General features: G+C 48.3%; 5 protein-coding genes across 6 annotated transcripts; 3 read left to right on the top strand and 2 right to left on the bottom strand.

Moving 5' to 3' along the window:
* The first annotated feature begins 609 nt into the window (after window positions 1–609).
* Window positions 610–2,293, top strand: selenot2 (selenoprotein T, 2). The gene is made up of 6 exons (XM_080502285.1): window positions 610–826; window positions 1,004–1,114; window positions 1,260–1,386; window positions 1,497–1,584; window positions 1,674–1,808; window positions 1,968–2,293. Exons 1-5 carry the CDS (start codon window positions 633–635, stop codon window positions 1,793–1,795), a joined length of 642 nt encoding a protein of 213 aa, XP_080358411.1. The 5' UTR covers window positions 610–632; the 3' UTR covers window positions 1,796–1,808; window positions 1,968–2,293.
* An 829-nt stretch (window positions 2,294–3,122) lies between these two features.
* mrnip (MRN complex interacting protein) lies at window positions 3,123–4,657 on the top strand (the record flags this gene model as incomplete). Its single annotated transcript, XM_080502394.1, has 6 exons — window positions 3,123–3,215; window positions 3,618–3,677; window positions 3,761–3,867; window positions 3,951–4,133; window positions 4,205–4,262; window positions 4,427–4,657. Exons 1-6 carry the CDS (start codon window positions 3,156–3,158, stop codon window positions 4,655–4,657), a joined length of 699 nt encoding a protein of 232 aa, XP_080358520.1. The 5' UTR covers window positions 3,123–3,155.
* Window positions 4,658–4,697: 40 nt separating this feature from the next.
* Window positions 4,698–7,302, bottom strand: sqstm1 (sequestosome 1). 2 transcript variants are annotated; one of them, XM_080502272.1, is made up of 8 exons: window positions 6,937–7,302; window positions 6,688–6,783; window positions 6,329–6,606; window positions 6,101–6,242; window positions 5,956–6,024; window positions 5,751–5,872; window positions 5,286–5,667; window positions 4,698–5,041 (listed from the first exon to the last, which is right to left on the bottom strand). In XM_080502272.1, the coding sequence occupies exons 1-8, from the start codon at window positions 7,103–7,105 to the stop codon at window positions 4,881–4,883; spliced, it is 1,419 nt and encodes a 472-aa protein (XP_080358398.1). In that variant the 5' UTR covers window positions 7,106–7,302; the 3' UTR covers window positions 4,698–4,880. The 2 variants fall into 2 exon arrangements, with proteins under 2 accessions (XP_080358398.1, XP_080358399.1); XM_080502273.1 differs by having other exon boundaries at window positions 6,101–6,239; window positions 6,937–7,301.
* Window positions 6,951–15,697, top strand: LOC308134621 (uncharacterized protein; the record flags this gene model as incomplete). Its single annotated transcript, XM_080502393.1, has 9 exons — window positions 6,951–7,081; window positions 7,333–7,488; window positions 13,807–13,913; window positions 14,219–14,305; window positions 14,419–14,892; window positions 14,966–15,125; window positions 15,210–15,264; window positions 15,336–15,413; window positions 15,639–15,697. The coding sequence occupies exons 3-9, from the start codon at window positions 13,807–13,809 to the stop codon at window positions 15,695–15,697; spliced, it is 1,020 nt and encodes a 339-aa protein (XP_080358519.1). The 5' UTR covers window positions 6,951–7,081; window positions 7,333–7,488.
* rnf4 (ring finger protein 4) lies at window positions 8,843–11,984 on the bottom strand. The gene is made up of 7 exons (XM_080502286.1): window positions 11,833–11,984; window positions 11,340–11,364; window positions 10,457–10,637; window positions 10,259–10,344; window positions 9,417–9,544; window positions 9,253–9,304; window positions 8,843–9,120 (listed from the first exon to the last, which is right to left on the bottom strand). The coding sequence occupies exons 2-7, from the start codon at window positions 11,349–11,351 to the stop codon at window positions 8,971–8,973; spliced, it is 609 nt and encodes a 202-aa protein (XP_080358412.1). The 5' UTR covers window positions 11,352–11,364; window positions 11,833–11,984; the 3' UTR covers window positions 8,843–8,970.
* Window positions 15,698–15,731: the final 34 nt, after the last annotated feature.

Genomic DNA, 15,731 nt, shown 5'->3' with positions numbered 1-15,731 from the left:
ACTGAAAAAGTTTTAAAAGTGGAAAAATGAATCACTATCCGGTTGGATGCATGGATGAATGATGACGGTTGAATAAAAGAAAGGTGAAAGATATTTGACTGAATGGATCAGGTTGATGAATAAATGAATGATTACTCTCAGCCCGGATGCAAGAATTTCAACTTTCCAGTTGAAGAAATGACTGAGGTTGGATTAATTACTTAGGTTAGGTAAAGAGATGATTGATGACGACTCAAGATGAATAAATGAGGACTATGAGGTTGAATGAATGAAATATGACTTTTAGTTTGGCTGAATGAATGAAGTTCATATTTGAATGATGGCTCTGGTTGAATGAATGTTCACTGATGATGGATGAATGACTTAAGTTTGGTAAGAAGACGATTGTTCACTCAACTCGGGTGAACAAATGGAAGATGACTGGGTGAATCAATGAATGCTGGATAAATAAAGGAATCATGTCTGTCTCGTAGGATGATTGATGACTTAGGTTGAATGGAAGAATGAATGATCGCTGAGGTTTTTTTTTAATCATCTGAACCTCCTCGTCTTGGAGTCTTTTATTGTGAAGGACCCATGAGGCTCGAGTTGTTCTACTTCCGGACCGGTCGACGCGCCCGGTGGATGGAAACATGGCGGAGTACAGCCAGGCCGGCCTCCTGGCGGCTCTGCTCCTCTTCACTGCCCTCACGGTGCGGGACGTTTACCTGGGCCGGTCGAGTCCGCAGCGGCCCGGCCTCTCTCCGAGCAGCTCGCCGGACCCGGAGCCCGGAAGAACCGCGAAGGCCTCGTCGTACAGCGGACCCGTGCTGCGGTTCCAGTACTGGTGAGTTAGCGCGGAGGCTAACGAAGCTAGCGGCTGAACGAGGCGCTCAGTAAATTATACTCCGACTCAGTTGCGGCGTGTGAGAGACGCCGTGTTTAAAAGGGGCCGGCACAATAAATCCAGTTTGTTTGGAAATCTCCCTGCTGCTGCCATGTTTACCTGCTGTCTGTGTTTCAGTATCTCCTGAGGCTACAGCAAGGTGTTCCAGGACTACTCTCAGGCTATCAGCCAGGCGTACCCGGACATCCGCATCGAGGGAGGAAACTTCCCTCCCACCGCCTTCAACAGGTGCGAGACACAAATTATTACAGTTGCAATGATTCTCTGGTCTAAACTCTGAGCTGTCAGCCTACAGCCATGCGAGTTCGGGTGACTGTGATCACGTGTGATTGGTTGTTGCTGCAGCAGCTCACCTGTTGCTCTGCCCCCTCAGGTGTGCTGGTAATCTAATCTCATACCTGAAGCTGCTCTCCATCCTGCTGATCATCAGTGGCCAGAACCCTTTCCTCCTCCTTGGCCTAGAAACTCCACGAGCCTGGACCTGGAGTCAGGACAACAAGGTACTACCGTTCCCATGGCAACAGATTCTTACTTTTGTTACCATGGCAGCGACAGATTCTCCAGTTCTCACTGTTGACAATAGAATGAACTACGTGTTTCTTGTTTGTAGATCTTCTCTTGTTTGATGGCCTTCTTCCTCTGTAACATGATGGAGACTCACTTCCTGTCTACAGGGGCGTTCGAGGTTACTCTTAACGGTTGGTGTTGATAAATTCAGGCTGTCATAACGTCACTCTTGAGGCTTATTGCTATTGAAGGAGGTGTAATACTGTATTTCTTCTTTCAGACGTTCCTGTGTGGTCCAAGTTGCAGTCTGGCTACGTCCCTAATATCCAGGAGATGTTTCAGATCCTCAACAACCACCTGAAGATGAACCAGGTGGACCACATGAACTTCTCGCCCTCATAAAAGTTGCACTCAGGTACACTTGCGTACAACAATTTCACACACATATAGTCTGAGGTATCTCATGTACAGAGTATGTACCGTAGGGCTGGACAATTGATCGAATATAAAATGAACTTGTAATGTGAGATATTGCGATTTGCTAATGACAAAGACTCTCTCTTTGTCTTCTTAGCTGTGCTGCGTTCAGGTGTCCAGGCTCAGTGGGACGATCGGCCGCTGGCGTTCATGAAGGTCCGGCCTTAAAGCAGACTCTGCTAGGCCTGGCTGGATGTTTCCCGCCAAGAAAACGAGCGCTCCTTCTGCACCAACTCACGGATATCAGCACTGCTATACCTACGATGCACCTACGCCCTGCTAATGCAGGGGGGGGGCTGTTGGGTGTGAAGCTGCGGTGCCCCTGTTTAAAAAACCCTTGTGTTTTATTTAAAGTTTCTGCTGCAAAAAGATGAAACTCGTGACAATGTTTTCGTGTCAAACAGAATCTGAAACATTAAAGTAATTACAACATGTCATCACTCTACTACTTCATTCCTGTTTTAAACTTGGCTTCAGTTGCACCAATCGCCCCCGGGGTCATCACGGTGTTTGTTTTGAAACGTGCTGATATGGAGGACCAAATCAGTTCCAGAGCTTATCACAGCACAGAGTCGCTCCGGTTGAAGTTACTAATGATATTATGGCCTGAGACAAGCTCATTTCTTCTGTCCTGTTGGATCTCATTGCTGCGTTCAATACATTGATAATGACGCCTCACCACAGAGAACATCACCGAGGTTACTGGAACATCACTGAACTGGTTCACGTCCTATTGCACAGATTCCACTTTGTGTCAACAGTGACTTCAGGTCAGAGTAAAGTAAACCCTGTGGTTCTACAATGCTCTCAAGACCCACAGATTTTTACATTCAAATATTGGAAAGCACTGCTTTGACTTGTTTTCCGGCTCACCTCAATCTGCCACGTGCTTCTTATTTGTTGATTGTTCTCTAACTGACATCTGGATCCAGATGCCTCCGATAGTAGACACCTCATTGATCACTAATATACTGTATAATTTCCCAAATTCCCAGCCTATTATTTCCCACCCCAGGACAAAGGATGTAAATAAGAATTTATAAAGTTGATAAAAATTTGGATCAGTAAACATTAGTCATATGTATGTTGTGTAAAACATTTATATGCACTTGCTTAATTATATTCATAATACCACATTTGTATGGTAATAACCATGCTTAACACTAGTTTTCCGGTGCACGTGATGTCATCACGTCTTTTACGTGACGTAAGTTCCGTTTGTTTACGTGAGCTTCAAAACACCCGCGAAACAGCACCGGGCAGCGGCGTCTGTTAGCCGTCAGTCATGGTTCAGGAGTTCCACGTCGTCAGGTGTTTCTCCTGTCGGAGCTTCCAGGTCCAACAGGTAAACGTCACGACAACGCGACGCCGCTCCCGGGAGAGGACGGGCGGTTCATGTGGGCTAACGTTAGCAGGCTAACGCTGGAGCTAACGGAGAGCTAACCTGGAGCCACATTGTTGTCATGGTGACACTGCGTCAAGGAGCTGTATCGTTGTCATGGCGACGCTGTGACTATTAAACATGGAACAGTCGCTGCGCTAAAGTCGGTCGGACTGTACCAACACACCTTCTGGAACGTTCTAAGTCTTTCTCGTGTGTTTAAAACATGAAAAAGTGTTCACCAGTTTTTACGTTTCACATCTTCCCTGATATGTTCAAACACTATGCTGATTTAAAATCATACAGTTTTCTCTTTTTTTTGTGTATGTTTTGCATGAATTGAATGTTGACCTCTGACCTCTGTAGGTGAAGAAGGCCACTCGGTGGACGTGTAAACTCTGTGGGGAGAAACAGTCGCTGCTGAAGGTCACACGCTAACGGGTTATTCTAGATTGACTTAAATGGTCTCGTCCATCCACTGACCCTCCGCCTGGCCGGTTGCTCGACAGGAGTTCGGCCGTGGCTCGGGGGCTGACTGCCGCCGTCACGTTCAGAAGCTGAACGCCACGAGAGGAGCCATGATGGAGGAACAGGAGCACGCCGCCATGTCACTATGGTAACCGCCCTTCCACAAAATACACGGCCGCAGCTGGAGTCCTGTCCATTGAGCCTTGAGTTTGTGATGTTTGTTGTTTGCAGGAAGGAGGAGGAGGAAGAGGAGGTGCAGCAAGGAGGCGACCAGGTGAAACCAGGTGAGGGGAGTCGCTGGAGCAAATACCTGGACACACCTGAGAACACTGGGCCAAAGGAGGAGGAGGAGGACCAGGAAGAAAATATTTTGATGGACCGCCAGCAGCGCCGGAGCAACAACATATTTGACAGGTAATGTCAAGAGCGTGTTTATGTCTGAAGCTACGCCTCCATTCCACTAACATGTGACCTTCTTCTGTCAGGAAGAGGAGGAGGTCACGGGAAGACGCCGACAGAGGGGAGGACCGCACGCTCAAACAGGTAATGGACTGCAGACCATGGCACATTACTCACACAGGCCATGAACAGTTTGGTAAGAAATCCCAAACCTGACTTTGATTTATTAAATAATCGGTGTTTGAAGGTTATTAAAATGCTGCTTTCAGGATCACGTTGCAGAACCTGACCCCTCTCTTTGTGTGAAGCCCCGCAGACCTTCAGCCTCCACCACAACCTGCAGTCCTCCAGGTGTGGGCGGAGCCTCGGTGTCCAGGTGGGCTTGTTTTCTCCAAACGGACCGTCAAGTGCAGGAGGAGACTCATCCTGCAGGTGGCGCCACATCCTGCCCTGACGTTACCCCCACTGCCCGCTCCATGTTTGACTGCGGTGAGGACTTTAATTTCGATGAGGATTTTCTGACCAACCCGAAGGCTTAGAGGCATTTGATTTGTTTGTAAACAGTAACTGTGTCGACACTTTGATTTTATGTTGTTGTTGTATTTATTGTGATTACAAGAAACTTGCCAGTGATCAATAAAGTTGACAAAACAGTAGAAACATGACGTTGCATGTCAGTGTTGATCAACAGTTAAAGGAATACAGGAAAAATGATAGCAGAAATCATCTCAAGCTTCAATGCGGACGCCGCCGATGATGCAATCAGGCTTGTGGGCGGGGCTGCTTGGCGTACTGGATGGCGTCCAGCGCGGCGCCGATGTCGAAGTCCTTGGCCTGAAGGAGTCGGGTGAGCCAGCCGCCGTCGTCGTTGAAGCCCATCGCCAGCATGAGGGCCAGCGACTCCACCAGCCGGGGGTCGGCCTCTGAGAGCAGAGGTCAGAGGTCATTATCACTTTCAACGCTACCGCAAGAAGTCACATCACGGCATCATCATCGTCTCCGTGGCAACCAAGAAACATGCTCTTACAGCATTAGCTTCAGAGGCTTACGCCATATTTCATTGTTCACAGAATCGCTGGTATTTTAGAAATGCTACACGTCACCAGCTTAGCTAACAGTGCAGTTACGATACTTCCAAAGCTGATTTGAAAGGGCGGTGTGGCTTACCTTGAGGCAGGTGGGGGTAAAGGGCCGCCTCCCTCAGACCGGTGGGCCCCGTCTGAGTGCTTGGAGGACTCTGCTGGGGCCCTGGAGGACCCTGTTGGCCACCTGATGGACCCTTCTGGGGCCCTGGAGGACCCTGTTGGCCACCTGATGGGCCCTTCTTGGGCCCCGGGGGACTCTCCTTCGCACCTGGAGACCCCTGTTGGGCACCGAATGGACCCTGCTGGGGGCCCGTCGGACCCTGTTGGGCCCCCGGGGGTCCCTGGTTTGCCCCTGGGGGACCTTGGTCCTGGCCGTCCGGCTGCAGGGACTGCAGCTCGCCAGTGGAGGGGTCGACCTCTTTGGAGCTCAGATGAGTCCACTCCTCATCACACTCTCCACCCATCTACACAACCAGGAGAACGAGTTAGTCTGGGTTCTGCTCGGTTTTAAGTCAAGTTATTTTTAAGACTTGTATAACAAACTGACCTTTGAACACGGGCTCGTCTCACCATCGTTGCTGGAACCATCCATCTCCACATCCCCCTCGGCGGGCAGAGTCACTTTGGTCCTTTGACCGTGGTGCTCCACGTCGATGTCCACGTCTATACCTGAACGAGGATGACATCACTGCTCAGCTCTCCAGCAGCTAATCACGTTGTGTCATATATTTGCAAGGCGTGACATCACTCACCCAGTGGGCTCAGCATGGCTGCCACACCCTCTCCGATGTTCTTCAGGAAGTCCACGTTGGACTGGGAGGCTGCAAGCGGAGGTCAAATGTCAGTTAGAGTTTTGCCATTCGTCAGTTGAAACGCATCAGCGTGCACTGCACTGACCAGGGGGGGCGCCTCTATTAGCTTCAGCGGTGGAGGCCTCAGCCTGCTCCTGGTTCTCTTCCTGCCTCTGGGCCGGGTTCCTGGCCTGGTTCCACATGCACTGCCTCATCCTCTTCATCCACTTTCCCCGAGGAGCCCACTGCTGCCACAGAAACATTTTAGCTCCTTGTTGAACTTTGATTACCTGAGATTTAGCGACAAACCGGTGGGCAAAAGTGGGACTCGAACCTGCATGGGGTGCCAGATAGGCAGCAGGACGTGCTCGGTGTGCGTCCCGCGTGCCTGGCAGGCAGAGCACAGGTCGTAGTTTGGACACACCGAGCACTTGAAGCGGGTCCCCACAACCGGACCCTCACAGCCGTCACAGGTCACATTAGGATGCACCGCCGGTGGCGGGGTCAGGTGAGGAGGCGGGGCATGAGGACCTCCGGGAAGAGGTGGAGGAGGGAGGAAGGAGAAGGGAGGGAAGGCGTGAAGGGGAAAGTCACGACGGTGCTCCTTCTTCTCTGAAAGGAGGAGAAAAATACTTGTGAGCACACAGGAGGGTGTGACACAGCATGGTGGGGGGTGGGGGGGTGGCAACATACCTTTGATGAAAAGACGAAACGTGGCGTCCTTCATGCAGGCCAGGCCCATCATCAGCTCATCATCTGATGAGAAGGCCACCAGGTCCCCATCTTCATCTGAAACATAATCATGGTCAGTACAATGTGACGTCACAGCACGAAGTCCTACCTGAACAAACAAAAAATCCTGATATGTTCCTCCATCACAGTCTGATATTTATCAATAATGCCAGGATTTATTGTTGCATCACAGTGTCGATGTTCACTTACCTCGGTAGAAGAGGGAAAAGTTGGAGGTCTTCAGGTTGCTGAACACCGCGGCAGTTTTCTTGGACAGGTACTCGAAGCTGCTCGTCACGTCCTGGTCCACCGTGAACCTCCGGATCTCCTTCACCGCCTCATCCTTCCCCAGCAGGTAGGCCTTTATAGTCACCGACATGCTGAACCTGACTCCGGGCAAAACTGTCGCTGCTGACCGCTCTGAGTGAACCAGACTCCGGGTAAAAAAAACTTAGATGCTGACCGCTCTCAGTGAACCAGACTTCAGGATTAAAACCTTTCGCTGTGATTGCTCCGGACGACGCAGACACTCCACTCTTATATCGGGAACTAACTCGTAAACTTTGTGACGCAGCGTTAAATATTTGTCTATGTTTACTTCCGCAGTGAACGTCGCTGTAAACACAGACTCGGCCTCTGATTGGTCCATTTGTCAGCAAGTCCCGCCCACGCGATCTCCTACTGGTCGAAGATGACGACGCACTTCACCAATAAGGGGGTTTTCCCAGACTCCGCTGACCAATCAGGTTCAACCTGTTCTAGGTCAGGATATTTGCAAAGTCATAATGAATAGTTTCAAAGTCAAAGTTGTTAACCTGTTTGAAATAACTTAAACTGTTAATTCATAATTCCCCCACAAAATGAATTCTGCCAATGCTTTATTTCATTATATTGGATCAAATCAGCCTTATAAGAACAACAAATGTTCTTCGGTCCTTTGTTTCTAGATCATTCCTTTTGCAGCCATGTTTTGTTCAGGTGACAATGAGTCATCGCCATTAAGTGAGTCAGAGTCATGAGATTAAGATAACACGACCACGTGACTGTATCACCGCTGATCCTCTCATAATACTGCATTAAAATTCAAGTACTTTCACTTAAAAACAACAAAATGACCTTGTGTTCTATTTTAACTGGTTTTCAATCTACAAATGCAGACAGTCGCACATTTCATTTCAGGGGCCGCAAATGGCCCTCATGTTGAGTGGGCCGATCAGATAAAATATCACGACAAGAACCTTTAAATTTGAGTTTTACTTATTGTGGCACAAGGATTACCGGATTTTACTTATTTTATTGAAAGAAAGCCAACCAAATGATTTCATAACTGACCCAATATCTATCATCATCCAACCTCGAACCAGTTGAACAAGGTTTAACGACGACATGCCGAAGTGTCTCAGACTCCTCCGACTTCTAACTTAGCCTAAGAATTCCTAACAAGAGTTGTTGTTTCATGTTTGTAGAAAGCTGAGAATTAATTGTTGAGCCTTGAGTGGTAGTGGGCGAGTGTTCCAGTGAGTTTTTCCCCTCCATGTGTGACATTTGTATTTTTGTTAGATCTAGGGGTTGACACGCTACCTTGGCGATAGTTGGGTATTGTGAGTAGTTTGTTTTGATTTATTTGTTTGTTATTGACGTGTCGTCAAGTAAACAGTGAGGAGGACAATGGGGATGTGGCCGCCCATTAGGGAGGAGTGATTTGGTGACCTCGTTCCAGAACTTTCCGGATTCATCTATTGATTTCCTGATTTGTCTTTTCTGTCCACGCTGGCTATTTTTTTTACCACTTCGTGTATTCGCGATTTTCCACCTTCGGAGCTCTCTCAAGGCTTAAGATGCTTTTTTGAATTACTTTTATCTTCGTAAGGGAAAATCCCTTATATAAGATTTGTTATATAAGTGTGACATTCCTAAACAACACTTTTAGTCTCAGGATGCTTTGTGAATACCAGCACTGGAGTTTACATCATACCACTTTAAAGGCAACCAGTTTTGTGAGCTGATCACTGTTCCCCCTGCAGATGGGTTAAATGCAGAGTAATGTCTTCAATCAGATCAACGCCGTGTTTTTCCTTTCTTTCCTTGAAGAAAAATATAAAACAGCAACTCACAGAACTGAAAGCTTATTTATTGTACACAGAAATAGAAAAAAAAACTCAAATATGAGCTAAAAACTGAAAATGTACATCATTTAACCATCTTGGAAGACAACACAACAGCATCGCTGATGTCACGGTGATGTCATATGTAGATGGGGTGGTACTGGCGGTGGGTGAGTCTCTTCCTGCACATGGGACACGTCTGTGACGATTTCAGAGAGTCTCTCAGACACTGACTGCAGAACACGTGGCCGCACTGCGTGGAAACGGCCAGTCGGCCGCTCTTGCGAATCTGAAGACGAAACGGCAAAACCCGGTCAGAGTTCAGAGACCCGCGAGGGGTTCCGACCGGCCAATCGGAGCCGAGAATACAAAACGTCTTCACGACGGTTCAGCGAGCAAAAGGCAGCACAAAGAGTCTCACCTCCGAGTACATGTCCAGACAGATGGGACAGCTGATCGTTCCCTGATTCAACCTGAAACACACCGCGGGGGGTCAGACAACGGCACGTATCTCTAACGCACATCAGGGTAAGATTATCATCTGGGAGTCGGAGTGAAACGTGCCACCGGTGTTCGTAGGCTTACTTGGAGGCGTGTGCAGACGTCTTGGCGGTGCCGCTCTTCGAGGAGGGGGCGGGTTCCTCTTCATCGCTGCTGACCACATAACTGTGGGCTGCCAGGCCATTCCTGCTGTGAGGACCTGATGGAGGACACTTACAGTAATGAGGGACTTTCCCTTTACTACAAGAGTCGAAGAGAAACTTGACAGCGAAAACAAAAAAGGTTCTTACCTTCATCCACCACCTGGGCCACGGCAGCAAGAAGAATCCCAACGACGACAACATGATTGAAGATAATAATGTCATTGACGTCAATATAAACATTATCAACATGAAGAACATCATAACAACATTCACAACATTTTTGTTCTTCAAGCACAGTAGTTCTGAGCTGTTACTATAGTATTAGTACAGTTTTAGTGAAATTATGCATCACTGCCTGCTTCTGTAATACTGCGTGTAGAAGGCAAAACAAAATGTCTGCATGCATGTGATTATTACTCTTCGTCAATGAGGCCCGTGTTTACAGGACAACAGTGAAACACTAAAAACGCAACTTTTTGAGGCGGACTTCCAAGCTGGAGCTTTTCAGAAATGCTGCGACTCCGTCATCATGAAGACGAGAGGAAAACGGACAGAACATTTTAGCAGTGAGCCGCGATGGCGTCATGCTGGATGTGGACTCTGAGGGGGGAATTTCAGGGTTTTATATAACTGATGCAGGGATGTTTTATGTTGACCGGCTCTCACTTTGCTCCTTGTCAATGGAAAAGCAACTGATTGTTCGGAGGAGCCGAATCAGAACCAACTGAGCACCGACACACAAGCACCTGGATGTCCTTGGTAGAAAACGGGTCGCGTACTCACCAGCACCGAGTCGTTGCTGGTCAAGTCGACCACGGAGGTTTCTGCTGACTCGCTGGTGAGATCCACCACCTCCTCCAACTCCCCACCTGCACGTCCAGAGGGAACACCAAGTCAGCTTTTCGTCCCCCCCCCCCCAACAGGCGGACAGACACTCGTAAGAGAAATGTAGACGGGCGCAGGTGACGAGACAATACTGACCGCCATCGTTGTTGTCCATCACATCGATGGTCTCGGTGGCGGGGCCACGATCCTCCTCGTCGGAGGTCCTCCCGCTCGCCGTCCTGCTCGACCTCCTGCTCCCCGTCCTGGTCGCCGTCCTGCTGGTTTTGGGCGTGGGTCTGGAGACCGGAGTTCCTCTGGCCCTCCTTTTCCTTTGAGCCTCAACACACATCGTAACACAGGTTCGCTCAGATCCCGGAGCAGAAGAGAGCAGAAAAAATCTTAAGCAGGGTGAAGGTTGAGTCCATGAGTGGGAGCAGAAATTGGGCCTCCGTGGTGCTTCTTATCGCTTCTGTTTCAAATCATTTCAGCTGGCCTGCATTGCTTCATGCCTCACAGGGAGTGATAACAAAAGTCATGGCCACTTGGCGAATAACAATAACTACATGTGCAGCTCTTTATTCTCCCACTGAGTCTGTTAGCTGAAGAGCTGTCAGGGATGTCGGTACCCGGCCTTAAGCCCGCCGGTTCCTCCCGGCTCTTTCATTCTGATCTTGGTTATGAAGTTTTATGTGAAGAATCTCCGTTTCCGGAGTTATCTTGTGGCCTTGACGGTGTCATAATGCCCAGTTGTTTCACTTAATTATGGATGTTTTGTTCTACTGTCCTGAAAAGACACGTATGGGTTCAGCATCTTTGAACAAAGGATCTCTATCTAACCACTTTAAGTCCAAAAGGTCATAGTAGTATAATTATTAGCGTGAGATTATGGTCATTAGCGTTATAAGTGTAATATTGTTCATGTATGACGTCAGACGGACACCTGAACCTGAACTGTTAACACACAATGACAGGCAGCGGCGAGCAGTGTCACAACACACACACTGAACACAGTGACACACACACACACACGGTAACTTACAGGGGTGTTCATAGCACGAGGGAGTCTGAAGAGACAGAGAAACAAGTGAGAGTCAGTTTATTCTGTCTTTATCAGCCGAGGCGTGTTCGCTGTGCAGGGCAGCCTCCCTGTCGGGTCACATGTTCGATACCGAGCCTAAAACCCGAGGCTCTCCCGATTGAAGGCCGCCGCCACACGCCGGCCCCTGTGGTCACACGAGTCCCGTCAAACGTCCAACCGGCTTGACCGTGACATCATCACGATCGTTCTGACGTGTGCTCGTTACAACCGCCAGTTAGCAGCAAGCTAACGTGGTTGCCACAAGCTAGCGTGTCCGAGCCGCGCTTGCTGGGGAACGCGTTATCGATCCGCGGGCGCGCGCGTTTTCGGTGTGAACGCGTTCCAGGGTGCACGCGCCCGCGTCACAGGCGGCCAGTTCAAGGTTTGAAAAGTTTCGAGGGGGGGGGGTAAACAAACAAGACGAGCTAATGGCTCCACGAGCTTCTCCACTCACCGTCAGCGTCTTCTCTCGGTTAGCTGTTACCCGCGCTGACCATGTTAACGCAGCGCGGAATAAGAGTGTATTTAACTGTCAGACTGTCGCGGGCACCAGCAACGTAAACGGAGGAGCGGTAAAGTGCACCGATTGCTTTTCCTTTGCTTTTCCTTCTTCTTCTTCTTTGCTGGCGATGGCTTGTGAACGAGGGTTAACCCTCGCGAGCGCCCCCTGCAGTATGAATGGTGTCAGAACAGCTCTTACTCTTGCAACAGGAAGTTATTTCCTTGACTATTTACTACAGGTAAAACTACGACTGAACACATGGAATAACCTGGTGAACCAAAAATGTTTGAAATAACTCAAACCTATCTTTAAAAGAGTACCTTTTATGTAGTAGATTAATAATGAAAATAAAGGCCAAGGTTAAAGTCTACTATTACTACACTTTCCTCTCCATACATTTCAAAGATTAAAAAAACAGTGACATATGAAAAACGTAAAAATTAGCTTTGATTGTTAAGATTTGTGCGTATATAGAATTTTACAGAATGAAAATGTTAATGGCTAAATCGCGAACTGAATTTATAACAGGTATATCAAGTAAAACGTTCTTTTTTTTTCAGGTCAGAGAAATTTGCAAATTTGCAACTCGACCTGTGTGATTCTTGAGTATAGGATGAAAAAACACTGCCTCATCATATCACAAACACAAAGAAACTGAGTAGAGCCCTGCCCTCCCAGCATCTACTTGTGTAGGTAAAACCTCAGACAGTCACAGAAGCAACTGTGCAGCTTATCAGCAAGGATGGATAAAGTCAAGAGATGGTTCAACAAACCAAAAAGGGTAACTAATGCATCTTATTTCTCTTGTTCCTATTAGCAGTCTCAGCAAGTAACATTGCAAACAAGGTGAAGCAGCTTTTAGTTCCTATGTTGGAACAAAACTCTCCAGCACCTTAGGACTGCTGACACGCTTGCTTCTTTTACATCAGGACTTAAAATACTATTTGCTTTACATTAAACAGTGGCTTTAACTTATCTTATGGCTTTTATCTGACTGAAGCTTTTACTTTATTTATTCTCATTTTTACGTCTAAACTGCTTTGATTTAACGTGTTTCATCATCTTAATCATTTATGATTATGAGTCCTAATCGTCTTGTTTGAATGTGTTTATTTCCTTGTAAAACACTGTGAATTGCCTGTGAATTGTCATTGCTACTGTTTTATAACTAAGGCAAAGCCGCAAATAAAATAAATAATGCTTATAGTAACGAGAGGTTTGCATTTCCAGAAGAAAATGAAAGTCTGAATAAAGCTGATGATGCAGAGTAGAATGGGTTCAGTCAGTGGATGATGAAGCCTATGAGGAATACTGGTAAGGACACAAGAAATAATTAGCTTTTTAAAGAAGAAAAACCCTTTAGGAAGGAAAAACTTTCTTAATTGAATGGCGCAGAGGCCAAATCTAATAGAAAAAAATTGATGTTCAATCATTTTGTTCATGAACAACGTGACAGAAAACAACGTCAGTGCTCATATTAGTAGAAACACCTGTTGGGTCCACGTGCATGTCTGTGAGATCTTTTTGAATGAACTCTATTGTGTTTAATGGGTGAACTGCTGTCGGATTGCGTAAAGAGAGAACAGATGAAGTTACACCTCTCCTCCACGCCGTCCCTCTCAGCTCGTGTCCTCGGGCTCTTTAGCACACAGAAGAGCCCGTCTGAAGACAGGAACCCAACCCGGGGACACATTTTCACTGTCGCGCACCAGGTGCGCACACTCATCCATGGAGACTCAGTTACACGCGATCACACGACGAGACACGAGACACGAGACACGAGACACAATCAGTAACAGTCTGACACCACGTGAAGTAATCACACACAACGGGTTTGGAATGTTTGTAGTTAGTTAGTTAGTTAGTTAAGTCATCAGCAAGATAAAGATAACTGTTGTCTGAAAACAGGCTGTTGAAATCCAGCAGATGATCCGACCTTTGACCTCAGACACGAAACACCACGCCGGTTCTGATCCAGCTGAGACGCTGAGCCCGGCCAACCAGCTGCTGGAAAGTCTGCTCCTGGACATCAGGTGATTCAGTGAAGGAGAAGCATGTATATTAAAGAAAAAAAAAAAATTAACAGGATTATAAAGTTTATATTAAAATGTCATGGTGAATTTATTGGTTCTTGTAGTTAGATTATTTCTGCAGTAGCAGGAGAAGGCATAATTGACAGGATAAATACATAATTAAATAAATACAGATTAACTTGTCTATTTGTTCTAACAGTCTAACAGTGACGACATCCTTTCAGCCAAACTACTGCAGCCCATGGCGCCCTCTCGTGGCAAATAAGTAACATGCCCTTTGACCCCCTCCCTTTTTTTTTGGGCAGAGATTTGGACAGAGATTTAATAAGTCACTTCATAATGCAGGACTCGGATCCAGACCTGCTTGTCACCACCAGACTCAGCATGCTCAGGTGAGAGAGACGGGTAGAGAGAGGTCGACTTTCACACTGAATCACAGTTTCTGTCCATCGGTCTGCAGTGACTCAGACCAACACGGGGACTTGTTTTGATCGTTTCTCCTCAGGGACCTCCTGCAGGGCCCTCAGAGCGGGACTCCGCCCTCCGCCCAGGTCAAACGTGTGACCGGTGAGAAGCTGCTCCTCGGCAGGCGGAGCCCTGGTACCGGCGACGCCATCGGCCCGGCAGGGTGCCGCGACGTCCTGGACCTCAGAGTGAGCAGAGACACCGCCTCCCTCCCGTCGTCTCCTCACCCTGGGTGGAGGAGGGGGAGGAGGGGGAGGAGGATGTCCGGCTCCCTGCCCTGCTCCCCTCTGCTGGGGGAGAGGCGCTCCTTCCCCACCCCTCCCTCGGCTTCGTCTCGGCTGTGGGTGGAAGCTGCTCTGCAGAGGAGCAAAAACCCAACGAGAGGCCCGACTCCCCCTCAGGGTCTCGTCGAGGTGGAACTGTCTGACCTGGAGGGAGAAGACGAGGAGGACCACGGCCAGTGGACGTCTGAGTCCTTCAGATACTGTCTGCAGACGCCCTGCACCTGCTGCCGGTGAGTTTCCCCCTTCTGAGAATCACCTGAGAAATAAATAAACCAACAACCTACACCTTCACCCCGGCCGCAGGTGTCCGAGCGCTCCTCCCTTTGAAGACGCTCACACATCCAGCCCCGACCACCACTGGACGGTGACCCGCCTGGGTGTGGACGGTGGATCAGCACAGCTGGGCCAGCGCTCCAAACTCTACCCCAGCCTGAGTCTGTGGAGGCTCGCAGGTGACCGTCAGGTGAGGCGGCTCTTTGCCACGACTCACTCTGGTTCGGCTTTCTCCACTCGGTCACGTGATTTTTTTTCAACGACTCTGTCCCAGAATGAAGTCAGTGGCGAAAACGTTGACGGTCTCCTGCAACTCCAGATGACCTCAGGTGAGACTCTTGACCGACGTCACACCTGTCCTCAAGTGTCCTGTCAATCAACTACCCTCACGTCTTTTCAGACGGACCCGGTGAAGAACAGACCTGGAACTCGGCAGATATCCACGACTTCATGAATACGTTCTTTGACTTCCAGACGGGTGAGTCTCCTCACATCTCCATAACGTCCTGTTTAACATCTGCACACATCAGTAAACAATTTTTCTGCCTTTGCAGCTCAACCTGAGAAACCGTGCAGCTTCTGTTCATTCAAACCCAGTGAGGAGGATTAGCCACCAGGTAAACATTAACCAAATGGACTCCACTCGGTAAGCGTACGTTTGCTGTGTAACACGTGTTGACAGTCTTCCTGTTGTGTATTTCAGATGTGTATCGTATCATCCGGACTTCTCTTCCTGTCACACAAACTCCGCTGTTGCTGTAATGGAATGTAGAATCCTCTTTCGACTGCTGGATTG

The sequence above is a fragment of the Blennius ocellaris genome (assembly GCF_963422515.1).
Source record: "Blennius ocellaris genome assembly, chromosome: 9".
Classification (NCBI taxonomy): Eukaryota; Metazoa; Chordata; class Actinopteri; order Blenniiformes; family Blenniidae; genus Blennius; species Blennius ocellaris.
This window is presented reverse-complemented; position numbering and strand designations above follow the sequence as displayed.